This window comes from Sphaerodactylus townsendi, linkage group LG02, assembly GCF_021028975.2.
Source record: "Sphaerodactylus townsendi isolate TG3544 linkage group LG02, MPM_Stown_v2.3, whole genome shotgun sequence".
Taxonomy (NCBI): Eukaryota; Metazoa; Chordata; class Lepidosauria; order Squamata; family Sphaerodactylidae; genus Sphaerodactylus; species Sphaerodactylus townsendi.
The window spans coordinates 155,619,872-155,641,431 of record NC_059426.1 but is presented as its reverse complement, the minus strand read 5'-3'; the positions used below and the strand labels follow the sequence as shown (position 1 = coordinate 155,641,431).

Genomic DNA, 21,560 nt, shown 5'->3' with positions numbered 1-21,560 from the left:
TAAGCAGTATTGTTTGCACAGATGTCAAAAACTAAGGAATCAATACGTAAACCTTGAATGTTTAAGCAACTTCAGGCATATATTGAAAGAAAGAAACGTGATAGATTCTGCGTTGATGTCGGACAAAAGCCTAAAATCTGATGCATTCTACTCGTGTTCTTAAAACATATGGTTGGATCCCACCTGGAGGAAGGAGTCCCTTTGATCACCTCAAAGCCTATGATATGGCCCATGGACCTTGCATGGATAAAGGTGCTGTGAGTTAGGGGTTGTAATAAAGTGGAAGGTTAGGCAAGATAGAGCAAAAAAGCTGGCTCGATCCAACCCGTACGGTAAATCCTTTTTTTTCTTTTAAATGGTCTTGACTTCCCTATTGAAACACAGGGCTCAGGATCCCAAGCAACCAATCGTGTGTCCCTCTAATACTTAATATAAGTATTTTGAACCCTTCATTAGTACCCCATGGACAGATTTTGACAAAAGGATGAGTTTCAGCACTAGAAGAATTTCAAACTCAAAATGTGTTAGGAAACTTCCCGGTTTAGCACTTGACATTATAATCTCAGACATTTACTTCTTTCCAGGTATCGAAATTTTGATCAGCCTCATCGATTCTATGTTGCTGATGTCTACACAGATCTTACTCCACTGAGCAAATTTCCTTCCCCAGAATATGAAACTTTCGCTGAGTATTATAAAACCAAGTATAATCTTGACTTGACCAATCTCAACCAGCCATTGCTGGATGTGGACCATACATCTTCAAGGTAACAAGCATGCTCAGATCTTTTAAAAAAATGTTTATTTGAATGTGGGGCTGCTTATTAATTGTGTAGTAGTTTACAGTCATTTTTGTGTAGGTGATCAGCAGTGCAATATTGAGCAGAGTTAAAAGGGAGTAGCTCTGCTTGGGATTGCAGTATTATAATATATACCATACTTTCCCCCGCTATTTGGGTACCCATTTTTGGAAAACAGTATTAACTAGAATTGCCACTGGGGTTTCTTCAAAGTGAAAATTCAAGGTGAATTTGGTGGTTTTGTTTGGATGAAGCTTCCACATAATTTCATGGAAGAGAGAAAAGGTTTCTGTAAGGCTCACCAGATGTCTCTTAATATACCCTCAACATCTTCCTGTAAATCAAGCCCTTTTTTGTGGGGTTACTTTCTCTCCCCCCTCCCGCCACTTACCTAAGTGAGTACTGTTCTGTCTCTAATATCAACTGTTGCAAACTGTGTCAATCTATTGTAGCAAAATAACACAGAGGTCCAGGGGCACCTTCAAGATTAGAAATATTTATTTCTGAATAAGCTTTCGTGAGGCCCCTTCCACACACGCAGAATAATTCTGAAAGTGGATTGACAGTACATTATTCTGCATGTGCGGAAGGGGCCTGAATCATGCTGACTTCTAACTTCGAATGCAACCCTAAGTAGAGCTGCCATTTTTCAAATTTCAGTGGACTTAGAAGGGTGTGTGACTACATAGGACTGCCCTGTAAGTCATTTAAACCTAAAAATGTCATAATATCACTTTTTAGGCTTAATCTTCTGACTCCTCGTCATTTGAACCAGAAAGGAAAAGCTCTTCCGTTAAGCAGTGCTGAGAAGAGAAAGGCTAAATGGGAAAGTTTGCAGAATAAGCAGGTAATGGTGTATTTTCCTTGTTTAAAAAATGATAGATTTTAAACTTTTATACAAAAAGACACAGTATACAAGAAAAATGAATTTAAAAAAATAAGATAACATGGCAAGATAACATGACCTAGCTAAAACTGGACTCCAGAGCAACTCTGTCTGTGGAACATTCTTCCCATTCCTCCATATAATGTGATCAGCTGATATTTCTCTAAACCTTTTTATGTCCATCTGTGAGTAACTGGCACTATAGTTTGTTTTCAATGCCTTGTAAGTATAATTCTAGCAGCTGTAATGTAACAAAATAGAATCCAGGTTACTAGACACCTGTGGAATATAATTAAGCCCAAATCCCTCAGTTGTTAGAGATAATTTAGAAGCAAACCCAGCTTACATTATATCGACAAGATTGCTAATAATTTTTAGTTCAAATACACGTCCACCGCATCTGATAAAAATCAACTCTAGAAAGATTATGGTACTAACTTTTATCAGGTAAATTCTTATAGATTTTCACTGATTTATACAGCAATAGATATTATTGATGTAAAATTTTCAAAAAAATTTCTTTGAATTTCAAAGACACCATAAACTTAGAGTCTGGCCATTAGTATTTTCCATTTTATGATGGTTAGTTGATCAATATCATGACAGGGTAATTGTGGACTTCGAAAGAGTAATTTTCCCCCCTTTATTATAGATTCTTGTTCCAGAACTTTGTGCTATACATCCTATTCCAGCATCACTGTGGAGAAAAGCTGTTTGTCTCCCAAGCATTCTTTATCGTCTACACTGCCTTTTGACAGCTGAGGAACTCAGATCCCAAACCGCCATTGATGCTGGTGTAGGAGTCAAGTCACTTCCTGCAGACTTCAGGTATTGTACTTGCTATGTTTTAACTCCCTTATAGTAATGTTGAACATTAGCTTGTGCTGAATTCTCGCCTTTTCAGTGGGCAATATACAATTGGATCCAAAGGTGCTCTTCTGCGATGTAGCAAGTGATTTACACTTGCGGAAACCATTTAAGGCACTAGGTCTGGGGTCTGCAACCTGTGGCTCTCCAGATGTTCATGGACTACATGTCCCATCAGTCCCTGTCAGCATGCCCAATGGCTGATGGGATTTGTAGTCCATGAACATCCGGAGAGCCACAGGTTGCAGACCCCTGCACTAGGTTGTTGACCAGGAACAGTGAAACAAGCAACCCCATCCAAACCTGGAGGAGGCGGGCTGCAGCGCTGATGTGGTGCCGCCCTGCCACCACCAAAAGGGGTTTTCGGAGGTGTGGGGAGTAGGGAAAAGCCCAGTAACTTCCCGCTGCTGAAAAACCCCATAGGGCTGACAGGACATGTGCCACCAAAAGGCAGGCATAAATCCAAGGGCCAGTGCACCATGCTACCGACCCTCAATCCCTGGAGGAAGCTGACTAAAGTCGGCTCCACCCCCAGGAATACCTCACCTGCCCTCTGTCACGCTGGCATCTGGGATACCAATGTAGCCCAACCACAGCCTGGACTTCTGGGTACTGCAGCAGCGGAGTGTGACGAGCGGCTGCTGGCACATCTCCCCCTCCGCTAGGGTAATTTTGCTCTGGAGAGAGCAAGCATGCTGACGTAAGGGCGTGCCACTCCCTCAAGCCCTTTTGCCTACCTCTCCCCCCCCTTTGGATGGGGCTCTAAATTTAGAGATGATTTTCTGTTTATGCAAGAAGGAGAAGAGCTATAAAATTTACCTATTGCAGCACTGTGCAGGCCGTTCTTCTGGCACTTTCAAAAACATATGTAAAATTGTACAAGTGTGCATTAATATGCATTTATCTATTTCCCACTTTTCTCCCTTGTCAGCACTTAAAGTTGCTTCTAAAACATTCTTCCGTTCGTTCTCTCAGAACAACAACCATGTGAAATAGGCCACCTTAAGATTTCGTGACAGTCCTGAGGTCTCCCAACAAGCTTCCATGATAAGAGGTGGGAAATCAAACCCAGGTTGCCTAGAGTCCTAGTCCTCTACCCTAAACTTCTACAACACAATGACTCTTAGCAGTTCTTACAAGCAGTTACTATTTTGTTCAGCTTGTGGTGTTTGGATCCAACCCATTGAGTGATAAATCTCTCAGGTGCTAAAGTAAGTTGATAGCTTCAACCGAACTGTAGGACCACAACGACTGTCGTATTAGCTGCACGTGGACATCCAGACTTCATCTTTTAAAAATATTGTTAGCAGTTCCTCCGTCCCCATTCACCAACTGATCCACATAATTTATTTTGCTTCAAAAGCAATTTTAATGCATTGCAGTAGGATCACTGTGAGTGGAAAGAGTAAACACTTCAAAAATGCTACATATTTAATAGCAAACAGCAACACTACATCTTGCCCTACTTAAATCCTCGCTTATCCAGAGCAAACACAAAATCTGGCAATAGGTTGCAGACAGGTGTTTCCAGAATTGGTCTCACCTGTTTTGCAAATCTTTGTCAAAGCATTCTTCCAAACAGACAAGTGTGCCAGAGTTTCAGATTCTGGTAAAGTGCAGGTTCTTTGGTTTAAACACTGTGTGTTCCAATCTTTGTCAGTACTCCAAACCAAAGCACTTAATTATTTAGCAGCCGAAGTTGTCCCAAAGTTTCCAAATATTGGCTGTAAGCTCTGACTTTTGCTGCTAGCGTTTCCTTTTTGAATCGTGGACTTTTTCAAGGCTGTACATGATGTGTATGTGGTGCTTTGCTAATATGGTATTTCCAATTCTGTGAATGCTTACTTTAGTGGTATTATGATTTTTTTATATTGATGTTTAATTTGAGTGGCATAGTTTTAAAAGAGAATTTGACATGATAATATAATATGATGTCTTATTGTTTAGGTGCACTTCACAAATTTTAGCCTTATTGTGGGATGTTTTGGTTTGTTTTTGACGTGGTTTATACTCTGCAGCGTTTTGGTGGATTCCGCATGGGCCAAAAACAGTGGTGTGAAACCTGTGTAAAATGGTTTAAAACGGTGTAAAAGGGTTTACACCGTTTTCACAATGCTGTTTTTGGCCCATGTGGAATCTGCCTTTGTTTGTGGTAGAAACCAGCAGCATGGATATATACATGATTTCTTGGCTAACTGGGTAATTTTCTCTCCCAGATACCCTAATCTGGATTTTGGATGGAAGAAATCTATTGACAGCAAATCCTTCATCTCTGCCGCCTGCTCCTCTTTGGCAGAGAATGAAAATCACTGTAAGCACAGCGCAATTGTAGTCCCTGAAAATGCTGCACATCAAGGTGCTAACAGAACCTCCTCTTCAGAAAAGCATGACCAAATGTCTGTGAACCGCAGAACATTGATCGACGAGTCACCCAGTAAGCTCCAGAGTGACGTCTCAGTAGAACTGGCAACAATGAATGGTGTTTCTTACAATAAAAACCTTGCCAACGGCAATTGTGACTTCGCTAACAGAGGCTTCTGCCAAGGAAATCAGCTAAATTACTGCAAACAAGAAATACCTGTACAACCAACTACCTCGTATCCTATTCAGAATTTATACAGCAGTGAGAACCAGCTCAAGCCCAGCAATGAATGTACTCTACTGAGTAATAAATATCTTGATGGAAATGCTAACCAATCTACCTCAGATGGATGCCCGAAAACGGCAATGACCAGCAGTGCTTCAGATGCTTGTAATCTTGCAAAAGACAGAACGGATTCTGTTGTAAGCCCTTGCAATGGATACTCCTCAAAAACCCTTGGCCCAAACCCTGGTCTCATTCTTCAGGCTTTGACTCTTTCAAACGCAAGCGATGGATTTAATCTGGAGCGGCTTGAAATGCTCGGCGATTCATTTCTGAAACACGCCATCACTACTTACTTGTTTTGCACTTACCCCGATGCTCATGAAGGACGCTTGTCATATATGAGAAGCAAAAAAGTGAGTAGGGTTTCCACGTTCTAAATATTTTGTGAAAGACGAACAAGTTACTTTATGGAGTGTCGGGTGTACCAACAGCATTATCACGCTCTGCCTTGAGAATTTCAGCCATTGGATATGTGTTAGTCTATGATTCTACTATACTAGTGCTACTGCAAATTAATTATTTAACAGCTGTTGGGAATTTGTAGAGGCAGAATATAAGATCCTTAATGGATCAGACCAGTGGTGTCCTGTCTCCCCCCCCCCCCCCCCCCCCCCCCCCCACGGTCCAACATTCTGCTTCACACACTGGTCAGCAATTTGCCATGGAGGGCCAACAAACAGGGCATGGAGGTTGAGGCTGTCCCCTGATGTTGCCTCCTGGCAGTGGTATTCAGAGGTTTCCTGCTTTTGAACATGGAGATCTTTTTAGTTGCCATAGTTAGTAGCCATATATAGACCTCTCCTCCATTAATCTTTCTAATGCCCTTTTAAAACAATCTGCTTCATCACTATATCCATTTGTCATGAATTCTGCAACTAAATAATGTTAAGACCCCGTATTTTAGAACTTGAGAGAGGGAGGAAAAGTTCTCTCTATGCATGCAGTGGATAACTTTATTAAGTTTTGTCAAATCTGTCGTCCCTCCGTCCCCCCCCCCCCCCATTATCTTTTTTATGAACTTAAAAGTCACAAATGGTTTAGCCTTTTCTCCAAAGAAAGGTTTTTTCAGCTACTGTTAAAGAATGCCATTTGGGGGGGTGGGGCTGGGGCTGGGTCAGAAGGTATTTTTCAGCTTTTTTTAAATTTGGCAAATCTGAGTGCACACCCTAGTCCCAATTCTGTTTCCTGTGTGGTCTTGATCATCTCTAAGCTTGATCATGATATCTGCATAGGTTACAGAGTAAATATTAATGTATTATATTCTTCAACCCCTCCTTAAGTCTGAAGACGGATGCTCAACTGAGGAATTTAGTGACTTTCCAATGAAGATTTCTGCAAAATGTTATGCAAATGTTGTGATTACATATTGCCTCAGACTGCCAGAATCCATTTGCTGTGGTTCCGTGTTTCTCATAGAATTAGAAGTGCCAACTCCAAGTTGGGAAATGTCTGGAATTTTGGGGTGGTGGAGCTGGGGGAAGACAGTGCTTGATGAGGGACAAACACAGTGGGGGTGTTTGTTAGTCCATAGAGTCCACCCTCCAAAGCAGCCGTTTGCTCCAGGAGAGCTAACTTCTGTAGCATGGTGATCAGTTGTAATTCTGAGACATCTCCAGGCGTCACATTGAACTTGGCAACTCTATATAGGGCTGGGGAATAGAGTAGGCTACATGTGTTTAATTAAGTGAAAGTTGAAATAAGTAGGGGCAAAGAAGGAAAGAGAGGGGAAAGTATTGACTTTGTCCTAAAAACTGTACCAAGAAAAAGCATAGATCAAAAATGGCAACCTTTCGAAAATTGCAGAGATAGAGTAAAATCCTTAATTTATTTGAAAGCTGCTGCAAAATGTTTAGGTGCTCTAAGAGATTTATGGAATTCTTTTATTAAGGCACAGCATCAGAAAGCAATATTTTATTCCACCTTGTATATCCGCCTTGGGAATCCTTTGCTGTATGTTATTATCCCACCCTTCCAATAAAGAGCGTTTATTCTCTGTGAAGCCTTGTATATTTATAGGACATCCTGTAAATATAAAGTAGGATACACTTACACTGACTTGCCCAAAGTTGCTCACTGATCTTTATAGCTAAGCAGGAATTTGAACCAGTCTCCCACAGCCAAGCTCCAGTTTACTAGTCATTGTACTAGGCTTGCCATGTGAACTTCCTAACTTAATAGCAATGAGTTGTTTCTTATTGTGGAAGTGGATTTTCCTCCAACATTCCCATTTGAACCCTGAAAAATCTGATGCAGGAAGTTGCAGGAAGGCATTCACACCAGAGTACTGCAATGAAAAGGGAGAATTGGGCAAAATCTCACTTTCTCTTTTGCTCATGGAAGTCTAACCTTAATTTTGTACTCCTGAAGAAAAATACAAGACTGAAATATGATCTGCTTCTGTGAGTTATTGTGGATTCATTCTTCAGGCCATTTGTGTCTTTCCTTTGCTTATACTTTCCTGAAACAATAAAGTAACTGTGTTTTGTCCATAAATCTGTGACATGGTTCACATGAACATGCTTCATGTGTTTTTGTCAAAAAGTGATGGGTACAAGGTTGTAAACCAAATGAACAATTTAGCTATTAAATGTTGAATATGTTTTGTCTCTGCTGGTTGAAATATAAAAGGGGATGGCATGAGACATATAAATAGATATGCATGTATCGCCTAAACATGGTTTGTTTGTGTTCCGTTGTATAACTGTGTATAGATTATAATAAACATACTTCTTCTTTAAAGGTCAGCAATTGTAATTTGTATCGTCTTGGGAAAAAGAAAGGGCTCCCCAGCCGCATGGTGGTATCTATTTTTGATCCCCCTGTCAACTGGCTCCCACCTGGTTACATAGTGAACCAAGACAAGAGTAACACTGACAAATGGGGAAAAGATGAAATGGTAAGCTGCTGCTTGAATGCATTTACAGTTAAATGTTTCCATTTATGAGCATGTCATTGCAAATGAAAGAAGAAAGTGTGTGGGGCCTCTGCTTGTTATTCATTAGCAACAATATAGGCTACTACATCTCTATTCTTAACTCCTCTTACAGCAACTCTGTAGTGAAAAGCATAGAGAAAAGCCAAATGAGAGGCACTTTGCGTAATATATTAGCAAAATGGAAGAGAACGAAAATCTGCTTTTCTTGACATGATATTGTAAAAGCTCACATTCAGAAAGTTCCACAGTTTTGGTGCCGCTACTAAGAAGGCCCTTTCCTGGATTGCCTCTCACCTAATTTTGGAAGGAAGAGGCATCTAAAGCAGGGCCTCTGGAGGTGACTGTAATGGCTGGGCAGGTTCGTAAGGGATTAGACAGTCCTTCAAGTATGTTGGTCCCGAATCATAGAGGGCTTTGAAGGTCAGCACCAGCAGCTTGAATTGTGCCTGGAAACAAATTGGGAGCCAGTGCAGGTGGGTCAAGACTGCAGTGACGTGGTCCTTACAGCCCACTCCAACCTCTTCTGTTCTGCACCAGCTGAGATTTCCAAACACTTTTTAAGACCAGCCCCTCAAAAGAGCGTATTTCAGTAATCTCATTTAGATGTAATCGGGGTATGCACCACAGTGGCCAGATCTTTTCCATCCTCGAAAGGCCACAGCTGGCTAACTAGTCAAAGCTTGTAAAAGGCACTCCTGGCCACAGCTGCCATTTACTTCTCCAGCTGGAGGCCTGGGTCAAAGAGAACCCCAAGACTACAGACCTGTTCCTTTAAGGTGAGTGGGTCAGACCTTCTAGTCTTCCATCTTGTCTAGGTTAAGCTTCAGTTTATTGGCCCACATGCCCTCCAGAGCCGCTCTCCATGTACTGGTCCAGGTTTTCTATAGCTTCGCTGGGGTCAGCATGAGATGGAGCTGAGTTGTCTACATGTTAGTCCAGGCCAGATCTCCAGATGGTGTTTAGTGATGCTTTCGTCAGGGGTTTGCTTCTCAAATGGGTTTTAATCTTAAAAACATTTAGCATCATAACTGATAGCTCACTGCTGTTATCTGTTGCATCTTTGTACAGGACTGAAAGTTTTGAAATCTTGATCTGTTAGCTACTCTTTGGCCTGTTTTGCTAGCATTTATTGTTGTTGGCGGCAAAAGACTGAGATTCTGAAGCCCTTATTCAGTATAAACCATTATCTTACATAAATCATTGGCACAGGTGGTATTGGACCAAGTCCTCTCACATTGCACTTTCTCATCAAGAATGCCAGTTGTCAGAAAGATTCACGTGTCCACTGTTAGAAAATTGTGTAAGTCTTGCACTGTTCTGTAATCACACAAAACTGACAATGCAGTCCTATGCAGAATTACTCCTGCCTACTCAGCAGAGGGGAAGAGGCATAGCAGTGAACTGTTAGTGTAAGTGCTTTTCCTTGCTTTGAAATCAAGACTTTATAAAAGTCAGAATCAAGTTCGGAAATGGCACATAGGTGAATATCATTTTTTAAAGTTCGTACTTGGATAAAAAAACCACCAGGGGCATGCCAAAATATTTAAAAAAATCTATTGGAATGTTTATTCCATCGTAAAACATTCTAAGTATTGTATTAATGTGTACCAACAACATTTCAAAGACAGTAATTAATTAGTTTGCTAAAAGTAAATGGATTTAACAGTGTAACATGCAGGTGAACACGGTGGGAGGGAGGAAAGAATGGGAGGCCGTTCTTGATCCCCAGGCAAAAAACAGAAGTTGCACCCCCTTCAGTAAATAAAAAAGTAAAATGTATATTAAGAAGGTATTATTTAGCACTGTAGATATGCAGTAAATTCCTTTTGTGAAAGAAGATTCCAGTATGTTCTAACTGCAAACAAAAGCCCGGTTAGAAACATAATTGGAGGATTTCAGGGCCGCTTTGCCTAGACAATCTACCATGCAGTCCTCCTGGAATTCTAGAGTTGTCTTCATTTTTCATCACCCTAGTTTATATGATAGCTATCAACTTGGCTGTGTCACTGCTCACCTCTGACTTCAGATAATTTGGCATTGGTCTCAGTACAGATCTGGGGGTGGGGGGGGGTGGGCACAGCTTTCTTTCTTCTGTTAGAACTGTGTGTTTAATCCCACCTTCTGGTTTTATTTATTTAACCACCTATTGTCTTTTCCCCTTGTCTCATGACTGCTAGACTTACCTAGACGCCTTTGATCTTGGTAAAAAGCTCTAAGTAGATAATGGCTCAGGTCAGTCCAAGTTGATAATGGCTCAGATCAGAAGTTGGGAGCAAGCCTCAGGCTCTTGTGCATTCACTCCCTTTTCCCCTGGTAACCTTTCAAACTTCCCGTTTGTCAGCGAATCAGTGTTTGGCATTTGTTCTGAACCAGCAAACTGTGCCTTGTCAATTACTGGTGAGTGCCCTAGCACAAGAGTTGCATGAACCCTGAGGCTTGCTGTAGTTTGGCTGTCCATCTGAACTGCCTCCAAGCCTTTTCTTGCTTCCATTTAAGAACAAGAGCGAGCTCTGAGAAGGACCCATTTTGATTACCGATGTTGCTTATTTCTACTGAACAGTGTTTCATTGTTAGCTTAGTTTGCTTCATATATTAGTCCCAAACTGTAACGGAAAAATATATTGGCAAACACCCTGAGAAACATTATCTGCGCTAAGTCTAAATTGTTCCTATTTTGCTATAGTCTTTTTTCCCCAGATACAATTTGTGTTTGAAAACCAAAACATTCATTGAAGCCGTAGTATTTACCAAGTTCTCAAATTCCCAACTTAGTGTTTCAGTATTATCCAAGCAGTTGTTTACATGAATGTCAAACTTTGATTAAACTATTTGGTCTAGAGCTCTTGCCTGTGTATGTGGCTATGCTTAGACATTGTCTAAACTGGTTTCATTCATGGTAACCAAATGGCTTTGTGGCTGTTCTGCAACTAGTTCTATTTACTAATGTGAAAAAATGCCATTTTTCTTCTTAAGCACAATACAATTATAGTAGCCCAGAAAAAAAATAAGGATTTCTGTTTTCTCACTGTAGGTGCTTATTTATCACAAGGCCAATTTTAATGCTAGAATGTTGACATGAGAATATGCCCCGGATTTTAAATAGACCTTGGAGAATCTTGTAAACTCTATCCTTGTAAACTATACTTTTGTAAACTACTACACAGAAGGCTGATTTTGCATGTATCGGGGAAGGAACACTCTTGGGAAACAATTTTTGTAGTAAGTTTAACATAGAGCCTCTTTCAACTTACAGCCAAACGAACCTGCTCCCCTACTCAATTCTTAATTACATTCGAGCATGGCCCATTATCTCTATGTTCTAACGAACCTAGAAAAATCTGCAAGGTTATGCAGCTGCAAATCCAATGTGGTTGAACCCTGGCCCACCAACTTTTGCACTGCACCAGATTTGTTAAAATCAGATCCAAATATATTAATTTATATCCTTTTTTCCAATATGGGCTGCCAGATCTGATCAGGTTATCTTTATTGCTGAATAACTCTGACCCTGGTTTTTGTGAAGAGGTTGCCAATTTTATTATGGAGATAGCTGAGAGTATCTAATAGTATGTATCTGTTATGGTTCTTTGGGGGATTTTTTGCTTTTATTACTGATGTATTTATTTTGTTTTCTGATTATGCCAATAAAGGCTAAAGTATAAATGAAACTTTCATTTTACACCTTTTTTCCAGACAAAAGAGGGCTTGCTATCCAATGGGAAACTTGATGACGAGTATAATGATGACGACGACGACGACCTGATGTGGCAGGTCCCCAAGGAGGAAGCCGACTTGGAGGATGACTTCTTAGAGTATGATCAGGAGCATATCAAGTTCATTGACAATATGCTGATGGGCTCTGGAGCGTTTGTGAAGAAAATTTCCCTCTCCTCCTTTTCGCCCGCTGACAACAGCTACGAGTGGAAAGCACCCAAGAAGTCGCCCTTGACTCATGTCCAGTTTTCATCAGATTTTGACGATTTTGACTACAGTTCTTGGGACGCGATGTGCTACCTAGACCCTAGCAAAGCGGTGGAAGAAGACGATTTTGTGGTCGGTTTCTGGAATCCATCGGAGGAGAATTGCGGCATCGATGCTGGGAAACAGTCCATCTCCTATGACTTGCATACAGAGCAGTGCATAGCTGACAAGAGCATTGCAGACTGTGTGGAAGCCCTTTTGGGCTGCTATCTGACCAGCTGTGGCGAGAGAGCTGCCCAGCTTTTCCTGTGTTCACTGGGCCTGAAAGTGCTTCCGATAATTAAGAAAACTGACGGGGACAGTGTTCTGCCTTGTTGCCGAGACCATTTGAGCAGCCAGCAGAAGCATCCTTCGGCAAACTGTATTTCTGCCTCTCTAGCCAATCAGGAGTCTTCTTTGTATAAAGACTTGGTCTATGGCTGTTTAAAGATTCCGCCAAGGTGCATGTTTGATCATCCAGATGCTGAGAGAACCTTAAATCACCTTATATCTGGCTTTGAAAACTTCGAGAAGAAAATTAACTACAGTTTTAAGAACAAGGCTTACCTACTTCAGGCATTTACTCATGCCTCTTATCATTACAACACCATTACTGGTAAGTCATTTGAAAAAAAAATCTCTTTTTGCATTAAATGTGAAGGAATGCAGATTGCTTTGAAAGGAATGTTAACTGCATCGCTGCATATTTCCTTCCTTCCCTCAACCCTTGTGTGTTTAAGATTGTTACCAGCGGTTGGAATTCCTGGGGGATGCAATTTTGGACTACCTCATAACCAAGCACCTTTACGAAGACCCACGACAGCACTCTCCCGGAGTTCTAACAGACCTGCGATCTGCTCTAGTTAACAACACCATCTTTGCCTCTTTGGCTGTAAAGTATGACTACCATAAATACTTCAAAGCTGTCTCTCCTGAACTGTTCCATGTTATCGATGACTTTGTACAGTTTCAGATGGAAAAAAATGAAATGCAAGGAATGGATTCAGAGGTTAGTGCTGTGAGAATGTAGTTTGAATCCCACTTGTTATGCTGCTTCATTTCCAAGAATCTGAGCCTTTTTGTGGGTTTGGGATTCCTGTTTTTTGATATAACACGATAAAAGTAACTCGTTATGGGTGTCTTACTACAGCTGTCCTGAACTATCAGCCGCTCTTAACCACTACACCATCTTCTGTGAATCATATTGGGCCCCCTTTCTTGCTTCAGATATCTCATGTAGTATTGGCCTATACCCATTTTCAACTTGTAGGTTTGTGGGTAAGGGCTAAAAGCCATCTGTTCCAAAGATGAAAGCCGAGGTGTTTCAGAATGCTAAGTGCCATACACAGAGCTATATTCTGAACTGTAACTACTGCAGAATTTTATTTTATTTTGTTGGATTTATATCCTGCCCTATCCCCGCAGGGCTCAGAATCGCAGCATATCCACAGCCTTGCCTGTGAATTGGCCACATTGGCACAGATTTGTGCTTCTAATCCTTCTTTGCGTGAAGATATAGCACCTGTACATGGAAAGATCCTTGGAGCCCTGTTTCTTTTCCCTCCACCACCTTCATACAAACAAAGATCTGGAAGGCGCTTCAAGGGCCATCTGGCCTAACCCCCTGCACAACACACAAAATTCCCAACTTCCTCCCTTCCCACCCCACTCCCTCAGTGATCTCTGTTTCTGTGCCCAGGGGAAGGGAAGAAACCTCCAGGATCCCTGGCCTGGGAGAAAATTCCTTCCTGACTCCACAGTGGCAATTGGGGTGTAAGAAAGGGTCACGTGAGCCAAACGCTGACTCATCTCTTCTCTTCCTGTCTTCCCTCTAACAATCTGCCTAAGGTCAAAGAATCAGCATTGCTGTCAGATGGCTATGTACCCTCTGCTTGAAACCTCCAGAGTAGGAGTACGTGCACTGAAGCTGCAGGCTAGGAAAACACATGGGATGGGAGTTTTGTGTGTCAAATCCAAGTCAGTGCATCCTCTGCTCTGCAGGTTGGGAGTACCCTGCATTTTAGACCCTGAATAACTTGAGCCTTGTGAGGAATCTCTCCACTTGTGGGCACTGTTGCCCTCGCACAGGGAGAAGATCGCACCATTTTTTGCTTAACCAGAGATAGTAGCTAATGATACCTTAGTGAAATCAAATTGATTGGGCCGTTCAGGTGGATATCTGTGTTTGTATAGATACATGCTTACATTTGAATCTAATTAAGCACAGTCCAAACTTCAAGCGGCTGGGCCTTTCCTGCTTAACCAAAATTCAAATGATTTTTTTTTTAAATGAGAAGGAACAGGGTAATCCTAGTGAATGCATTTTTTGTGTGTGTGTTTAAAAATGATGGATCCTTTGCAAGGATGTTTGTAAAGCAAGACTATATTTAAATTTTTAGCTCCGAAGATCTGAAGAAGATGAAGAAAAAGAGGAAGATATAGAAGTACCAAAGGCCATGGGGGATATATTTGAATCTCTTGCTGGTGCCATTTATATGGATACTGGAATGTCTCTGGAAATGGTTTGGCAAGTGTACTATCCAATGATGAGGCCGTTAATAGGTAACGTAAGATCTCTCAGAAGAAAATTTCAGAAGTTCATGGTTTCTATTAGTAGGGTTAAAATATAATTTTTTTTTCATCACAGAAAAATTCTCTGCAAATGTTCCCCGTTCCCCAGTACGAGAGCTACTGGAGATGGAGCCAGAAACAGCTAAATTTAGGTAAGAATCCTTTTTGGGCGACCTCTCTTGAAATCATGCACAATGCATTGAATTACAGCAGCATTTGCCATTTGGTGGTTTAAAAAGTGAACTGTTGTGGATAAAGAATGCAAAGATAAGCAAAACAGCACGTGATGCCATTGAAAACACATTTTGCATCCATTTGGAAAATACCAACCGCCTCGATGCTTTCAATTTCTTTGTGTTTATCTGCACACTCGGGTGTGTGTGTGTGCATCTGGTGAAGTAAGCAGTTACCCCTATGGAAGTTCACGCAGTAAATTAATTTGTGGTTCACAGGGTGGTTTGTGCTGTGGATTAACATAGTTCTGTAAAAGGGAATTAATTCCCTTCTGGTTATGCTGGCTGTAATTTATATGTTTGTTTCTGTATTTCTTTGCGCTCTCTCTCCCCCCCCCCCCAATTGGTGCAGTCCTGCTGAGAGAACCTACGATGGAAAAGTCAGAGTAACCGTGGAAGTGGTAGGGAAGGGAAAGTTTAAAGGTGTTGGAAGAAGCTATCGGATCGCCAAATCTGCAGCAGCGCGAAGAGCTCTACGAAGCCTCAAAGCAAATCAACCTCAGGTTCCAAATAGCTGAGACACCTCTGGGAAGAAAAATAAAACCCCGAGAGATTTTAAAGTTGATGTTGAGAGGAACAAATTGAAGACATCGTTTAAAGTTTGATAACGAAATAGCTAACAGCATTTAACATATATACATAATTTTGGAACTAATCGTAGTTATAAGGTTTTTTTTTTCCTTTTTGCGCAAACACAATCTTGTCTTCTTTCCTCACGTCTGCTTTGTTTAATCACAAGAGTGCTTTAACGATGACGTTTAGCAAGTGTTCAAAATCGTTGTCAGGTAACATTTGATTTACTCTGTCAGTACAGCTTTGCTTAGAGTTAAAGGCCAGGGAGCTTACGCTGAACACAGTTACTAGATTTTTATATATATATATATGTATGTATGTATATAAAAATCTTGAAATGTCTCAAATCTGTGCGTTAGTGCCAGTCACAAAGCAGTTTATAACCTGTGCTGGATGATTTGGTGTAAGGATAAGTGTGCCAGTATTGTCCTCATTTTGTTTTTTTCCTGTGCCATCTTGGCATTAAGATGGCATTCCCAATCATTATTGCACTTATTTGTTAGGGGCAGGTTTTTAATTGAAATGTCCGGCATCTGGGAGAAATTAACAGATGCCCATGTAGTCTTTGCATTTGAAAGGTTCTTGCCTTAAAAGTATATAAAGCCCTCATTATTTCAACCTTTAATTTCTGGTCTCTTTGGAGCCAAACTGTTTTACATTCCCTTTGTTTTTAGGACACGTTTTATGATGATACAGCTCCGTATTTGCAGTACAACATGGTAGCTTAGCTGTGACTTAACTTATTACAGGACTGTAATAGAATTCGTATTCATATATATGTAGTGAGGTTATTTTTAACAATTCGGAGGAAATTGTTAGTATAGATTTTTGTTTTGTTTTTGATATTGAAAACAACAAAAAAAAGTCTCTTGCAAATTTCCATTGAGCTAGACTGGGCACGATCCATCGCTCTTGTGGAAAGCTCTGTCACCTCAAGGGGCCGTGCAGGAGGATGTCCTTAATGGATTGAACATGTTTGTTTCCAGTATCGAAACATTGTAACAGTAGCTAATTGCACAGTGCAAACTGTTGCTTTGGGGGGGGGGGAGAAGAGAAAAAGATCCTTCAACATATCGCACCTAAAATATGCTGCAGATTTTACATTGGATACATATTTAACCAACGGAGCACCTTTACACCTTTAAGAGCAATTTCCACATAAATTTCTTACTGTACGTTTTCAGAATTGCATGCATATATCATCTACCAAAGTTGTGCTGTTTAAAAATGCCATGGAAGTTGTTGTGAGAGAAACTGCCATACTTTTTTTTTTGATACATCTGTGATTTAGGTCCTTTAACGTAAAGTAAAGTAGCTCATTATTATTGTTTCAGTTGATATGGAAGCATACTTTTTTTAAAGGCTATGCCTAAATTTCTTTAGATACCTGTAGGCACCCTTCACTTAAATACCTCAGTTCTTCTTGGTTCCTTTGTCTTTCTCCCCCCTCCCCTTTTTTTGCATGCGTTGTTTTTTTTCTGTTTTGGTGCTATGTGTATGTATTATGCTTGAAATTTTAATTTTTTGCACTGTTGACTATAATACCTCTTAATTTACCTTTTTAAAAAAAGAGAAAAAAAGTTGTGGGCTGTCTTGCACTCCCACCAATATCAAGAGAGGTTTGCTGCAATTTTGCCCCATTAATTATGCTTGAAGTTTCAGAAAGCTCAGCAAGATTTTTTTGTTAATGGTTTCCTGGGCAGTGGTCAGCTCTTGATGCTGTTTTAATGTCTCCTTTTACAATTAAATACTGTATTCTCTGCTTTTAAAGACACACACCCACACACACACCCTCCGGCCTCCCAAACCCCATGCATTCAAGATTTGAGGGCAGGGGAAACCTGGTGTATCTGTTTAAATGAGAGCAAACATACCTGAAAGGCTGGGAATGTTACAGTTGTCTGAAAAATGGAAATTAGTTTTGAATCACAATGTTTTGTTTTGCTTAGATTTTTTTTCTCCAGTAACATCAGTGAAATAAAATGTTTGTGGTGGGATCTCAGTCCCACTGACAGAGTAGCATATTATAGAAAAGGCGAAGGATGCGGTCCCCCAAATTGAATGAGCTCCGCACGCATCTCGGGATTTGTTTGTTTCCATCCAAGGGTTCTCACCTACTGTAGAGGCTAGCTGCTTTTCAGCTTGAGTCTTCAACAATGTGTATAGCTGCCTTGAAAAACTGAAAGAATCCTCTCGCTACGTGTGCAGCGTTGTCCCACTCATGCACGTCATTTTGGCTTGGTGAAACATCTGTTACAACTTTTAGGTTCCGCTGACCAAGTATTTTTCGCAGCAGTTTCAGTGGGACTTTTCACTGGTAACTGGATTGAGAATTTCCATTGAAGTTCACTGTGTGAGAATAAAGCTCTATAGGAAGTTCATTAATGAAAACTTTCTTAAATGCGCAACTGTAATCCCGAGTGAAGGTTTTGCAGCTCTGGGAAATAATGGTTATTAATGCTGGTAGTTCTTCTCTGCAGACCCATATATCACTCACGAAAACTCACAACCTCCGTGTATTCAAAACGGCCTGTGTTATCCCAGTCCGCTGTGTGCTCATTTTTTTTGTGAAATGCTAAAAAAAAAAAATTGAGATTGAAAAATTCAGTGAACATATTTCCTGAGATTACAGTGTAGCCTGGTGGCAGCAGGAGGAGACTTTGGTTGCATTTTGTAACAGAAGAATTCTGTATCCTCCTTGAATGTGCAAGGAGCTGATTAGAAAGGCTGATGTGACTGAGTCAGGGGTCTGCTGTAATGTTGGCCCTCTTGCGAACTGTGTTTTATGAATGACACCACACCTTTTGGCTGCACGATGTCATTCAGATATTCCTAAGGCTCTTTGAATGCAGAAATCACAGTGGTTTCCGTGATGTGCAACTACTTTCCCCTTTAAAAAAAATACAATTATGGTATTAGACTATGCCTAATCCTAATCATTTTTTGAAGGTTGGGGTTGAAATCCCATGATCTTCTACAAGCAAGGAAACGGACGGCGGAAAGCCTGTCTTCAAAATCAACCACACACTCCTCAGGCAGGTAGAGGAGGCACAAAGCTAGTTTTGGAATCCCCCCTCCTCTTTCTTTTTGTTCTGTTATACTGTACTTTTTTTTTAACAATCCTCCTAACTATGCTGCATTTTTAATGGCTTTGTTTTGTGCTGTTCTGTTCATAGAGCACAAATAAGCATTGCACTTGTTACCATGCTTTACCTCATTTCAAGGAGAAATGTACTTAATAGAGGGAAAATGGGGTCTGGGCCTTGCTGCTGATTTGATTGACAGAATTTGAAAAGAGAGAGAGAGAAAAAATCACAAGACTGCCTGCAACGTGTCACTTAATTTGCACAACTGAAATAATACCATTTGTTAACGTCTGTGGCGTTTTACGGTGTTTTTTAAAGGATTAAAAACTTTTGTCGTTTTAATTACACCATATTTTATTATTCTGTGAATCTGTTGGAAATTTTAGAATGCCTTTTCACTTTCCCCACGTCGTAAAGTTATCACTGGACAAGCATACATTAATGGTCTGTTGAATTCTCCCTTTAAGTGAGGAGGGCAGAGAAGGGAATTAAGCAAAGACTTTTGTCGATATGAATGCAGGCTCGGTTCAGCTCTGAGCAGTCCCATAAAGTGTAGGATCACACCTACAGGTGGCATAAACCAGCTGTTCTACGTAGTCCTCAATGAATGTAATGAAATGTGTTGCATATGTAAACAGAATGGGAACCTAGGGCAGTGATACATCCTTGATGAAAATGAGCGAAGGTCCACTGATACTCCTCCATTTGTGTCTTTAAACCCCCTTGTACAACTGTAAAATGTATTTAAAATCAAACTGCTTTCACCAGCAGAAGTCACATCAGTTATGTGCAACTTTCCAAGAGTAATTCTTTTACTACAAGCATGTTGTCTCCAAGCCCTTTAGGAAAGGGTTCCCCCCCTTCTGCTTTGCATTTAATTTGGCTAACAACCACAGACTGTCTAAACTGATGCGTTAGATGCCCTCAGTTTACTGTAGCAGCAGCTGATCTAGAGAGAAACAAGTTGAGCAGGCATTTCAAAATTGCAGGCTTTTTATTGTAAATAGTTTGACTTTAAAGGTGGTTGAAATCAAGTAGAATGAATAACATAATTTGATGGACAATAAAAATATTTCCCATCACATGCTGCAGCTGTCTAAGGGACATAAAATGTAATTCATTCATACTGTAATCATGCTGCAGAAATGTGCAGTCTGCACCTTATGGATCACAATTACCTTTAATAGATTTTTGTAATAATTGTAGCTGAATATATCTCCAATAAAGTTATGGTCTGTTCACTTGCGTGCTTGCTTTTTATTGTCGAGAATTTGTACAGAATGTTTCTCGGTCATTTTTCCAATTGAAGCAAAACTGCCCATTAGTATAATAAACCAACAGATATGTTAGTAAATGTCTGAAATTTGGCAGGAACACCAATACTGACAGTTCAGTCAAAAGCAGTAAGCAGAAATGTAAATGGATTCAGCACAGTTCTGCTTGTGTGATATGCTGTGCAAGATCTAGCATTTTTAAACCCTTTATATTATAATGGCCAAAAATGGGTTACATAAAATCTTGTGACACGTGGAGGTACAATAAGTGTGACTTGGCACAAGTAGCTGTTGTGTTCTGTGTCTTGTCCTTCTCCCTGCACAAATCTTGCACTAGATCCAAACTAAATGTTCTGAATCCGGAGCCCCTCGGGGACAGGGCGGTATAAAAATCGAAATAATAAATAAATAAATAAATAAATAAATAAATAAATAAAATCTCTAAACACTCACATAATATATCCTGAAGCATCTCAGTTGAATTCTTAGTGTTCACGTGTGTGTCTGAAAAGGGAAGTTGAAAAGATACCTGTTTCCAGACATTTGCAAAATGTATTTGGGATTATCATTGATGTCACAGACACTTGCTGGAGGTCAGGAGGGCATAGCCATCACAAAATGTCTGCCATGGGTCCCTGAGTCAGTCACAAAATGTGGGAGAATTCAATTGTTTTATGGTGCCAATTTGGCTGCTCGTTTGATTGGCCCCTTTCTCTTTAGCTGCATTTCTTAATATCCAATTCTGCATGTATCTCTTAATGCTGGGAGTTTCAGCTGTTCTATTCCTTGTCAGAGTCAGGTCCATTTCAGTACAGAATGAAGCAATTTTTGTCCAGGAGTGAGTTCATCTCTATACTAATGTTTTGGCATTGGAGGTCTTATTGCATATGAAATATATATAGTGCTGTATCCTATCACTCCATTTAGGCCCCTTCCACACATACAGAATCCATTTTCAGTGCACTTTACAGCTGGAATTTGCTGTGCGAAATAGCAAAATCCACTTGCAAACAGTTGTGAAAATGGATTGAAAGTGCATTATTCTCCATGTGCGGAAGGGGCCGTGGTTAAGTGTGAAGCCTTCCTTTGTCCCAAGGAGTCTTCCTCCAACAGACTCTGAGCAGAGTAATAAACCTCTATAGAATAAATGCAACTTTGTACCACAGATGATGATGATGATAATAATAATAATAATAATACAATGACTCATGATGAATGAATAATGAATTCTGACTATATGTTTCGGCTACAGTTGTGAAGTTACTGCAGGAATTGATCATGAAACATGTTTATGAATTACTTATAGAGCTGAATTATTGTGTGGAATGCCCAGTTTTACGATGGCTTATAGCAAGAATGCCCAGTTTTATGTTGGCTTATAGCAAGAATGGATACTGGATGTGAACAGCTTGATTAGACCTCAAAATGTTTTCATTAGGATTTGTTCTGTAAGCTTACATAATTGAGCCTTAACAATATAATGAGTTTTAAAGGCTGTAAAGAGAAATTCTGCAGAAGTCAATTTTCTTCCAAACATTTTACTTATTATTTTAAAGCAACAAATGTCAGATCAGCATTTTTAAAACACTGATTGGGAAAATCCTCTTGCACAGCTAAAATGTGTGTGCATACTGCTAAACAAAGAACTGCAGTTTTGACCATTTCTGTCAAAACGGCCGTTGTTTCTCTACTGTAGAATAGGGATCTGTGGGAATTCCATCCCATGTA

At 40.3% G+C, this 21,560-nt stretch overlaps 1 protein-coding gene across 1 annotated transcript in view; it reads left to right on the top strand.

Annotated features, from left to right (window-relative positions):
- Positions 1-19,797, top strand: part of DICER1 (dicer 1, ribonuclease III) — a 59,638-nt gene extending 39,841 nt beyond the window's left edge. Inside the window, exons 20-29 of the mRNA XM_048485297.1 lie at positions 585-767; positions 1,542-1,647; positions 2,339-2,514; positions 4,770-5,553; positions 7,941-8,096; positions 11,829-12,711; positions 12,836-13,104; positions 14,495-14,657; positions 14,743-14,818; positions 15,252-19,797. Of these exons, the coding sequence (XP_048341254.1) occupies positions 585-767; positions 1,542-1,647; positions 2,339-2,514; positions 4,770-5,553; positions 7,941-8,096; positions 11,829-12,711; positions 12,836-13,104; positions 14,495-14,657; positions 14,743-14,818; positions 15,252-15,417 (2,962 nt within the window). The 3' untranslated portion in view covers positions 15,418-19,797. The remainder of the gene's footprint in view (positions 1-584; positions 768-1,541; positions 1,648-2,338; positions 2,515-4,769; positions 5,554-7,940; positions 8,097-11,828; positions 12,712-12,835; positions 13,105-14,494; positions 14,658-14,742; positions 14,819-15,251) is intronic.
- Positions 19,798-21,560: the final 1,763 nt, after the last annotated feature.